General features: G+C 40.9%; 1 protein-coding gene across 5 annotated transcripts in view; it reads right to left on the bottom strand.

The window, feature by feature from the left end:
* The window catches only part of KLHL3 (kelch like family member 3), a 94,259-nt gene that overhangs the window by 6,847 nt on the left and 75,114 nt on the right, over positions 1-12,298 (bottom strand). For all 5 annotated transcript variants that reach the window (XM_089529575.1, XM_089529557.1, XM_089529593.1 and 2 more), the window contains 6 exons: positions 9,486-9,635; positions 7,846-7,963; positions 6,045-6,242; positions 4,858-4,959; positions 3,259-3,387; positions 1,302-1,442 (listed from right to left, as the gene is read on the bottom strand). In XM_089529575.1, the coding sequence (XP_089385701.1) occupies positions 1,302-1,442; positions 3,259-3,387; positions 4,858-4,959; positions 6,045-6,242; positions 7,846-7,963; positions 9,486-9,635 (838 nt within the window). The remainder of the gene's footprint in view (positions 1-1,301; positions 1,443-3,258; positions 3,388-4,857; positions 4,960-6,044; positions 6,243-7,845; positions 7,964-9,485; positions 9,636-12,298) is intronic.

The following is a 12,298-nucleotide window of genomic DNA, read 5'->3' as shown; positions in this document are numbered from 1 at the left end:
GGGGCAGAGAGGGAAGCAACTGAGGAGACCCTCTGGTCCGTCTCTCTGCCCCATTGCTTTGGAGCTGGCTCAACTGATCCAGCTCCAGGGTGACGGGGCAGAAAGAGGAAGCAAACGGGGACCCATTGGCCGTGGCAGAGGGGGCGGGCGGGGCGTGCACCTGGCAGGAATGGCAATCATCATAGCTGCCAGTCAGTGGGGCATAAATTACAGGCCCTGGTGGCCCCCATACCCTAGCTCACTTCCCCCAGACTGTGGGAAGGCCCCCTCCCAATCCCCGAGGCAAAACTAGGCCTGGAGGAGGGGCGAAAGAAGGAGCTAAGGAGGGAGGGGAGGGAGGGAGAGGATGGAAAGTAGCACAGGGAGGAAAGAAGGAGGGATCTGAATATCCACAAAATTTCAAATTTGTGAGGGGTCCTGAATCGGCTCCCCCACAAATTCGGAAGGACGGCTATTCTACTGGCTCATATGATTATTTCTGTCAGATCCATAGTACAGTGGAGCCTCGGGTTACGAAAATAATTCGTTCCGCGGCCGCTTTCGTAACCCGAACGGCTTTCGCAAGCCGAATCCCCATAGCCGCTAATGGGGAAAAGCCGCGATTTGGTGTAAAATCGCGGCAAAAAGCACCAAAAGTTTTTTCGGGACCCGAAAAAACGTTCGTAACCCGGAACAATTATTTCCAATTGGATTTTTTCGGGTCCTGAAAAATTCGTAACCCGGGTATTTCGTATCCCGAGGTTCCACTGTATGGTACAAACAAAAAAATGCTGCCCTAAACCACAGTTTACCAGCCTGGTAAATGTCAGGCTGATTTAAAAATATTGGTACTTATTACAAACTTAAACATTCCCAGTACAATAATGTCAGACAGAAATAGGTCAAAAAGAAAACTGAGAAGCCTAGAATTCATAGATTGCAGGTTGCCCTGTTGCCCACTTAAAATACAGATGCATAAAAGATATAAACTCCAGTTTTCTCCAGACACATTCAAATGTGTCCAATTTAAAGACTGAAAATTTACGTTCTCCTTAAAATAAATCCCCTGTACCTAGGGTGTTTTTATTAAAACTCCCTTTATCAGTCCAATACAGCATGCCCAATAGTCAAGAAAAATATGAGTTGTGGTCCAAAACATTTGAAGAGCATCACGTTAGGAAAGTTTCTCTTAAATCAACTTTAAGTGAAGACATGTTTAATAGCAACTATCTTTTTTATGGATGTTGTCTTTAATTAGTACTGTTTACTGTTTTGTGTATAACCTTTTCAAAAATATATATATAAATAAATAAAATAGCTACCTGCATTTCTTCTACACATGTTCATGTCTGCTACTTGTTTCCAAGTATTTGTTCCAGGATCATACACCTCCACACTTTTCCTTACTAAAGGACCATCATGCCCTCCAGTAGCATACAATTGCCCACTAAGGACACCAACACCTGCAAAGCAAAGTGCAACCTCTGTCAGAGTTTTACAACACTCTTGTCATGAATTGTGTTGACATCATGGATAAGCAAAGTGAAGCCCATGAGCTGCATGTTGATTCCAAGAGCTTCCAGAGGTAAAATAGGGTTTGTTTTCTTAGTGATGGTGAGTGGAATCAGGACATTTTTACCATTTTTGAGGGGGGTGCTGGGCCATTTTAGGTCCTGGACAAGCTTAAAATTGCCCAGGGGACCCCAAAACATAGTGAAAACATAATCCACCCTATGAGAGAACGTTTGAGAACAAAAAAAAGTTTGCATTTTTTGCAGGGAAGATGCAGCAGGAGCTGTAGTCCTCCAAAGTCTCCTGAGGGGACAGCATGGCCCAATACACTCTATAGTTGCCTACAGCTGCTGTAGTGCAGTTCTGGACACCACAGTTCAAAAAGGATGTTGACAAACTGGAGCGGGTCCAGATGAGGGCAATCAAAATGGTGACGAGTCTGGAAACTATGTCTTATGAAGAGAGACTTGGGGAGCTGGGTATGTTTAGGTTAAGAGATGATATGATAGCTCTGTTAAAGTATTTGAAGGGGTGTTATATTGAGGATGGAGCATGCTTGTTTTCTGCTGTTGCTGAGAATAGGGCCCAGAACAATGGAGTCAAACTACAGGAAAAAATATCCTACCTAAACATTAGGAGAAACTTCCTGATAGTAAGAGCTGTTAGACAGTGGAATACACTCCCTTGGAGATTGGTGGAGTCTCCTCCTTTGAAGGACTTTAAATAGAGGCTGGATGGCCATCTGTCAGGGATGCTTTGATTGAGAGTTTCTGAATGGCAAGGGGTTGGACTGGATGGACCTTGGGGTCTCTTCCAACACTATGATTCTGTGATACCCCAGGTCTACATATTCAGTGCAGAAAACCTTTTAGAGCCCCCATTTATAAACTTTTGCACAGAGATGGGTTGGAAACAAGGGTCTTAATGAAAGCAAAGAGAAACAATTTGTGCACTCAGTCCAGCACTAGTACATAATCCTATACAGTACTGCTTGTTGGCCTTGAATTTATGAAAAATACTGCAATACCATACCATTATCTTTTAACATGGGGAGAAGGTAGCTCCAATTTTCTTTTCCAGGAGCCACACAGACCACTGAAAATGCCTTCCCAATGGAGGAAGATCTCAGTTGTTTACGTCGCAACTACAGTCTGCCCTCCTTATCCACGGATTTTTATCCATGGATTCAAGCATCCACCGCGTGAAAATATTTTTTTAAAAACCCAAATAGAAAACCTTGATTTTTCCATTTTATATAAGGGACACCATTTTACTATGCCATTGTATTTAATGGGACTTAAGCATCCACAGATTGTGTTATGCATGGGGGGGTGGGGTGTCTGGAAGCAAACCCCAAAGGATAACAAGGGCCCACTGTATTAGCATTACATTCAGTGGTATATAGGAGTTACGATTTATGAATAACAGTGCAAAAAAGCATTACCAAGGATTCTGTATGGTGTGAAGTGGGAGGAGGTCAATGGAGGAGTATCACCATGAGTTACCTCACTGTGTGACACCAACCCTTTTGCAATATGTTTCCAACAGTAATTAGCCTCAAGATGCCCTATATACTATCTACTTGGGCTAGATTTTTAGCAAGGGCAATCTTAAAAAGTAGCAAATGACAAGAAAAAGTGAACATATAGGGGAAATATATTCAGGAGCACATGAATGTCTTGAAATAAATTTAAGGACTATTCATAGATGTATGTATATTCATACACATGCGGGTTTGGGGGGTGGGTGACATTTAGAATAAAGTACCTGCACCACTGCGCCGTGTACTCATATCTGACACGTAAGCCCACTCGTTTGTAGCTGGATTATACTGTTCTACAGTACTAAGGCACTGACGTGATGCCCCATCATAGCCACCAACAGCATATAGTTTACCTAAGAGAAATGAATATGCAATACTATCAATAGAAGAGTTAGAAGAGAGTGAGTGCAAAAATTAACATTTTCCAAGCAACATTTAATGACTGCTGATTTGTATGACATAATTTACATAATAAGCTCACAACAAGTTTCATAGGTATCAGTATTTATGTTTTAATTAACCTTTATCGTGTATATCAAATGCACAGCCCAATAAAGCTCTCAAAACTCTTGCTGAATGAGAAATTCTTAAGAGGCTTTAGCTATGAAAGATGCCTTTTTCAATTTTTGCATAACAGTCGCTCCTCCTAACTCGCGGATCTGAGATTCACGCCCTTGAATATATGCAGAGAGGCAGCTTACCTAGACCACAGGCCCGGGGGGCTCACCACATTCAAGCCTATGGGGCTTGAATACGCGTGAGCCTGTTTTCGTGGGGGGGCGGGGGCTGGAACGGATCCCCTGCGAAAACAGAGGGCCAACTGTTTTCTCCCAGTACAAATCTTTTGAAAAGCTTGTTTTGTCTGCTGAAATACTAATTCTTAAAGAAGTCCTTTGCTACTGGAGCCATTTAAAAATCAAACTAAAGAAAACAAGGATATATTCAAAGTGAGATCCCTTGGTAAAATCTAAAGAGCGATTTAGTTGGGGAACATATTTACCTGAACACAATTAAGATCATATTTTCGATGGCACAGAGATAGCAAAGTTTAAAATCACTGCAGGAACTTACATCAGGAAATCCTAAGTTCAGGTCCTACTAGTGTTGAGATCATATGGGAATGATGTTTCAAATATGCCTAATTTCCACAGACAGGTATTTTGTTCAGAACCGAGAAATCAGTGTTTTGGGGGGTGTTATGTGTACAAATTCAGGGGTGGAATTCTGTCAATGGCCCAAGTACAACTTGAGTCATCATCAGTCACATTTTTGGCAGCTATGAAGGTCTTAAACTGCTTCCTCCATCAATGACCAATCCCTGCCTCCAAACCCCCAATACAGCCATTTACTGGCTGATGGAAAATGGGCACAGAGATGCATACAGAGGGGGCACAGAGAAGCATACAGCTACATGCCTGTAGCTGGATGCAGAGTAACCACATCAGGTTTCAGGAGGGGGGGGGATGACTGAGGAGATGGGACATAAAGTTCCTGATGCAGGATCTCTGCCACTGTTCAGTATTTGTGACAGAATTCCTACTTGCATGATGCACAGATGAGTATTGCTCCCTCTATCAGTATCATGATTTTGGTCAGGCCAGAATAAAATGCAAGTGACACTTTCTAATACAGTAGGAAAAACTGTCCCCTCTTAACAGCTCAGAGTGCCTCTGTCAGCACTGCACTTACAGTTCTCAAGGTGGGGATTTATTTACAGAAGGTCCAACGCAACCTGGCAATTTTAACTAGCTCAGTGTCATGTCTAAAGTAATGCCTGGAGTCAGAATGTCACATTTAATAAAACGATAGTTTGCCCTTCTTACCCTCCACAACTCCAACTCCAACACTGCTCCTTCTTGTATTCATAGGTGCCACAAAAAACCACTCATTGGTTTTGTAGTTATAGGCCTCCACAGATGCCAGACCTATTTTAAAAGCAACATTAAAATATTTTCCATTTCAACAGCTTAGCAGAAAATAGCACCTCCTTCAAAGGTGCCATTCTGTTTTAATATTTTCCTTGTAGACAAAAAGCAGGGGAAAGCACAAGATGGGACTAGGCCAGTAGCCAGCAAACTCCCATTCTAGGTATTAAAGCTATGGCAGCGTGGCCTGCTCCTTACAATAGTGTATGAGAGTGAGAATTTACACTAAGGAGCAGCAACCTAGTTGTCTTCACTTATACTTACTCAACAACAATGGGTTTTAAAAGCAGTTCTTTATGAATATCAGTGAAACAACATTTAAATGGCAATTCTGTAGAATGTTATCCACTGATAAGATAAAGACAATGACCACTTCTCCTAAGTAATTATTCTAGATAAGTTCCTTGTCAGATAAGTAAAATGGTTCATGATTATACAAACTAGCAACATTTTCACCAGATGACTTCTAAAGCTCAAAGTGTCCTATGATACACAAACAGGCTTTAACTGAGTACATTTTTCAAAGAGAACACAATCAAAATGAGTCAAGACAAAAAGGATATACAGTGTCTAAATGTTATTAAAATGTATTAAGAAGTCTTCAAATTCAACAGCAATAGCACTTAATTGAGAGGAACATGTGAAGTCTCTGGGACTAAGAAAAAAGAACAAGATGAACAATATTTTCCTGAATGATCCTAGCCAGGTGGAAAATAACAGCCTTCAAGTTGTATGCAATCCCTGAGAGACCTTTCTGCAGTCTCTGAAACTCCCCAAGAGATTACCAAATCCACACCACCAAAATCAAAATATATTTGCATTTTTTGGCTGTTTTTAAAGCCAAAATGTGCTAACTAACTGCCACAAAATTGTGCTAGTTTGTATGCTCTCCCCCCCCCTCCCCGGCACAACTCCCAAAGTCTCAGAAAAACTGAAAACTGGCTATTCATAGGCCAAAACTCAGCACCAGAAGTGCCTTTACTTCTGGTTGTGATAGTGTGTGTCATGGAGGGCACACAGGGAAATGGCCCCTGCCTCCTCCACAGTTGCCCACTCTTGGTCTTAGCTTTTGACCTGCCACTTACCTGTGCTTCCATCAAATCCACCAACAGCATAAAGGAGCTCATTTAGCACAGCTGCCCCTAAAGTGCTTCGTCGTTCCTGCATGCTAGCTATTGACGTCCAATGGTCTTTCACTCCGTCGTACACATCTACTGTACGGACCCGTAAAGAGCCGTTAAAACCTCCCACAGCATAGACTTTGCCTGCCATGAATACCACCCCTGTTAAAAACAAATTGGAAGAAAGAAAGTCTTTAAGCAAAGTTCTCCTTTTAAAAATTTCTGTCAGAACATCATGCTATGGGAATCACATGAAGGCCTGCAAGAAAATTCCTATACAGTGGTAGTTCCATGTGAAAACTCTAATATCTGAATGTTGTTCAGTGGCCATTATAAGACCCATCACTGAGTAAGCAATTGTTGACAATGCCATGAATTCCCTATGTTCCACAGGTCCAATCCATGTGGAAAGAAACAAATGTTATAAACCAATCTCCATACAAAGACTTTATTGACCCTATCATGCATAAGAAAATCTCTCTTTGCCACCACCAACTGAACACTCAAAAACGACTTGCAAACAATCCTTAATGAGTTCACACTTGCATGGTGCACCTATCTTCTCCATATGTGAAATGTTTCTCAGTGGCTGTTGAAATACGTGTTGTAATCCACAGACAGCAGTCATTAGCCGAGAATAGCTAAATTCTGACTTTCGCTTATGTTTTCATGTTGTGTTATGCAGTCTAAACATAGCTAGAATTGTTGTGTTTCGTTAAACTGGCATAACTCCCAGGTATGCCACCATAGAAATTATGGAAGGGGGTATCTAGAACCTGCTTGCACAGTGTTTTTTCACCAGCTGTGAAAACTTACTTCATAATTCATGAGTGGTCAAGATTAAAAAAATATCTACTATTACAGCTCTGTTTCTATGTAAAGCAATACAAATGAGATCTAGATATGTGGAGACGATTGGTGTAAACTGTAGGGGTGGATGAAGAATTCTGATGTTTGATGTCTAATCTTATTTTTCCTATTTTATTTATTATTTTACATACTATTGTTTTGAAGTTGTAACACTTTAATTTTAGCTTATTCATTTCTTTATTTTGAACCTTTTATTTACATAATTTTTATAATCATTTTCATAACTCTGCTTTACTTTTGGGTACTGTACTTATATTGTACTGCATTCGTGTGATATTTATATGGTATTTTACTCACATTTTATATATTTTATTGTATTTTTAGGTCCTTTGCAATTTCTGTAGAATTTCTATAGAATTTTATAGTGTGTTCTACTCTCTTTTGTGTTATTTTGAGACAGCCTATGGGTTAATCAATAATCAATAAACAAAACAACCAGCTGTGCAATGGCAGCTGGATAGAGCCTGGATGCAGCTCTATGATGCTCACCCAAACAGCCAAGGTGTTAAATAGTGAAAGGCAATGGAAACACAGTCTTCACACTCTTAGACATCCAGAATATATTGGCAGAGCTTTATGCTCCACCAACATGCAATCTTGGCCTCTAATTCCACAATTTAATAGCAGCTAGGAATTGATCTCATCTGATCTTGGAAGCTAAGTCAGTCCTGGTTAGTACTTGGGTAGTGAAGGAATATCAGGTGTTACAGGCAATATTTCAGAGGAAGGCAACAACAAAATACCTCTGAATATTCCTTGCCTAAGAAAATCATATGGAATTTATGGGGTGGCAATAAGTTGATAGTTGTTTTGAAGATACATCCACACACATTAAAGGCAGGACAAATAATATTTGGGATTCTGACTGATTCCATTAAGAAAGGAAAGGTTTTACCTGCCCGACACCTCCGGGAAGGAAGTTCAGCAACCTGATCCCATCGTTCCTCCTCAAAGTCATAACATTCCACACTCCGAATGGCTTTGGGTGCTTGCCCACCTACAACAATCATTACCTTGGAAGAGAGGTAAAACAACTCAAGGATAAAAAAGGAAACTATGCGCGATCAGAATATTTTCAACAGCAAACAAAAACTTTAAACACCAAAATCTTTGGTTTTACTGGGGGCCTCGAATGGTAAAAGAGTACCCTCAGCTGAATTTTTTTAAAAAAACTCCCTAGTAATATTTTTTGTTTTAGAAGCATGAGAATTAAACATCTGGAAAATATTAATAAATTGGGGAATAGTGCCAGGAAATCATTGGCTAAAACACTAATCATAGCCTTTAGGCAAAGCCTATGCACTCTGACTTTCACAGATTAGCTAACTTGCTTTGCAAAAGATAATTAGTTAAGACCCCAAAAGAGCTACATTTAATAAAAAATAATTTTAAAAGATGTGATAACAGCCTAACAGGATATGAAATTTCTAAAAACAACAGAGACAATAAAGATGCTTAAAATCAGGAAGGACAAGTTTTAACAAAGGAAGATTAGAATAAAACCAAGATTATGAAGAGAAACTTAATTCATCAGGCATTTAATGGCCTTCTATTTGTTTATAATCTGTTCCACCTATATGTAAAGCTAGGTACTTTCAAAATGAAAGAAGACTCCAGAATTTATGGATACTTAGAACCACAGTCCTCTTTTGTAGGTTGGTTGCTTGGGCACCAACCAAAAAGAAATGTTCATGATCACACATGGCATCAATGCCTGCATCCACACTGGAGCGATAACTCGGTTTGGCACTGCTTTAAGTGTCTTTGCTCAAGGCTATGGAATTCTGGAAGTTGGAGTTTGTTGTGGGGCCCAGAGCTCTGCTCCACTCTGGGCCCACAACAAACTCCAGCTCCCAGAATTTCATAGCCTTGAACCAAGACACTTAAAGTGGTGCCAAACTGGGTTATTGCTCCAGTGTGGATGCAGCCAATATGTGGCATTTCCAGCCTGGCATACAGAGGCAAGGCTACAAAGTACCCCACCCCTTTTTGCTTCCTTTGTGCCATTCACATGACATACAAAGCCTTTAGCTACTATCTTTCTTTCTTTCTTTCTTTCTTTCTTTCTTTCTACATACCCCACAAAGGATCTCTGAGCATCTTACAGATAGTTAATTAGACAGTTCCCTGCCCTCAGGCTTATAATCTAAAAAGACATGATATAAAAAAAGAAGGAAATGGTAGTGAATAAGTCCAACAGTTCATCTCTCCCTCGGAGGACTGAACCATAGCAGATGGGCTGGAGGGAGGGCTCTTCTTACTTTAGGCTAGGCCTGATGGAGCTGGGCCTACCTTCACTCCCTCTGAGTTACTAATGGTCAAAGCCAAGTTTTTGGCATGCAGACAAACTTCATTGGATTTTGAACATCAGTGATAGAAAAATATTTAAATGGGAAAAGAATCCTTTACTGGAAAATGACACAAGATTTCTCCTATTGTAAGAAACTGCTTTCAATATACATGGAAATAATTACAGCTCTGGACTGTCCAGTGAGTTAACACTGCCTGAGTATCACAGGAAGACACTTAGCTTACCTTTGGTAGACTAACTGGTGTTCTTGGTTTTGTTCTAGGATTCTTTATCAGCTGTCTTTGATCCAGTGGCAGTAAGTGATACTTCATGGCCTCAATAAGGAAGTCTTTACATGTGTTATTATTCTTAATTAAAGCTTCTTCTTCAACTGTCTGAAAATGTTACAAAGATTAGTACACTGCATTTCAGTAATGAAAAAATCTTTTGTGGAAGTTATCACAATGTTCTTATTTTAACTGCCATTAAAGATTTTTAGTGTAGCAAAATAGGCTTCACTATATTATTTTCATATTTTCATGCAACTGAACAGAGATGCTTAAATTGTACCAGCTCAATCTAAATCAGGGAGTGGCAATTTATTCCAAGAGTTGCATGTGGCAATGCGCTGGGGGTTAGTGACTGGCCACACACTGGCCTCTCCACTCCCTGCACTCTCAAAAGCACATACGGTACTCCCTTTCCCCATATGTACAAAATACACACACATACACTCCTCCATGATACCAGCTTTCAGAGACACTCCTTCCTGGGTTGAAGGGCAACCTGTCTGGCAGTCTAGGAGCAGTGCATTCATGGAGGTAGGGCACAGGGATTATACTTTCCATGTACCTTCCTCTGCATCAGCAATAGGGAATTTGTGAAAGGGGGAACAATTCTGGGTACCTATGCAGCATGGAAACCCTGTGGCTCTAACATGTGGTCTGCAGGCCAGAGATGTATCTTGTCTGACAGCTGTCTCTCACTGGATGCTCCATCGGCATGTTTTGAAGCTCAACATGTCTAAAACAGAGCTTCTTGTCTTCCCTCCTAAGCCCACCCTTCAATTTTCCTTTTCTATCTCAGTCAACAACATCTCTATTCAGCCGGTTCAGGAAGCCCGCAGTCTTGGTTTCATTTTCGACTCCTCTCTGTCATTTATTCCTCAGATTCAGGCCACAGCCAAGGTCTGTAGATTTTTCCTCTATAATATTTCCAAAATCCGTCCATACCTCTCTGCTTCTACTGCGAAGACTTTGGTCCATGCCCTAGTGGTCTCTCAACTTGACTACTGCAACCTTCTCTTGGCAGGGCTTCCTCTCTCTCACTTCCACCCATTGATTTCTGTTCAGCACTCAGCTGCTCGTATCATCTCACTCGCTCGCCGGTATGACCATGTCTCACCTCTGTTGTCATCCCTTCACTGGCTCCCCTTTCCCTTCTGCATTCGGTACAAGCTTCTCCTGCTCACCTTTAAAGCCCTCCATGGGCTGGCCCCTCCCTATCTCTCCGAACTACTTTCTCCCTACATCCCCACTCATTTCCTCCATTCTGGTAGCCAAGGTCTCCTATCCCAGCCCAGGATTTCCACTGCCCCATCCCGGATTCGTCCCTTCTCGCTCGCTGCCCCTCACTCCTGGAACCTCCTCCCCTTACAAGCACGACTCAACACGTCTCTAACCAGCTTCAAAGCCAAGTTAAAGACCATATTGTTTAGGGAAGCATTCCCAGGGAGTCTGTGATTGTGTCCTGGTTGTTGATGCTTGACCCAATGTTGGATATTTGCTGTTAACTTGTTTCATATGATGTTTTTAATTTGTTGTTGTAACTCTTAGCTTTTAGATTGTATGCCATAGGCAGGCTTTTATATTCCTGATTTTACTTGGTTTTGTACAGCGCTGTGTAGATTTACGGCGCTTTATAAATAAAGATAATAATAATAATAATATTTTATTCTGTCAGAGAGAATTACATTACTTGCTAGTATCTTAACATTGATGCCAAAGAATGAGAAGAAGGAAGTACTGGACATTACATGGTAATCTCACAGGCCACAATGTTCAGGTGTGTAATATTCTACTTCATCAGGAGTGGGCAACTTGGATGGGCACCAATTTTTGCTCCACAGTGAGCTATAGGATTGCATTTCAGCAAAAATAAATAAATAAATAAATAAATAAATAAATAAATAAATCAGCCAAAACTTAGACGCAGAAGAGGTTTCCAGTTTGAACGTCCATGTATGTTTCCAAGGTTGTGGATTATTTTGCGGCATAACATTATTACACCCAACAGATCTGGCCATTCTGCAAGCAGTTTTACACACACACACACACACACACACACACACACCTGATGGGGGGAGATCCTTGGGGACACATGTCCCACTTGATCCATCCCTCACCTATATGCCAGTATATGTATACATGTAGATGTACACATATTTCAAAAAGTGTCTCCAAACTAGTGCTTCAAATAGTTAGGGCCCTATGCACAAGCCACAAAAAAACAAGTCACAGGTGCACATGGTTCCTTCTTTCCCAACAGTGAGGAAAACATTGGTTTGCATGGTCAGCTGTCCACCTGAACTGTGACTAGAATACAGGCATGCTACAAGGTCCAAGACAGGAGCCAACGTGTTTGCATACTTCCTAAAGCAATGGGAAAATTGGCAGCTATACCAAAATGTCTTTTTCAGCAGTTCCAATGCCTTAAACACTGAGGATTTGTGGGTTTGGCACAAGGGCTGTGGAAAGGGAATTTCAAAAGAACTGCATCAACTACAAGAAAATCTCACCGATTATGGCCATCTTTTCATTAAAAAAGAAGGACTTTTCTTTATTGCTTCAACATTCAACCCAAGGGTGAAAAGAACTGTATAATAAGAGTATATTCAAGAAAAATGATCGGATTCCTATAACATCAGAACTCCAAAAAAGACACTTATAGGGTAGTGCTATTCTGGATAATTTTATCTTCCTTCCGTCTACCTGAACTTTCAAGGGGAGCTAGGATTCAGATTATTTCATAAGTGAGTAACATACAAGAGCTACTCTTC

This window comes from Sceloporus occidentalis, unplaced genomic scaffold, assembly GCF_023333645.1.
Source record: "Sceloporus occidentalis isolate IW3139 unplaced genomic scaffold, rSceOcc1.0.p SCAF_1, whole genome shotgun sequence".
In the NCBI taxonomy this organism is placed as follows: domain Eukaryota; kingdom Metazoa; phylum Chordata; class Lepidosauria; order Squamata; family Phrynosomatidae; genus Sceloporus; species Sceloporus occidentalis.
Note: the sequence above shows the minus strand (reverse complement) of the source record. Positions and strands in the feature narration are given on the sequence as shown.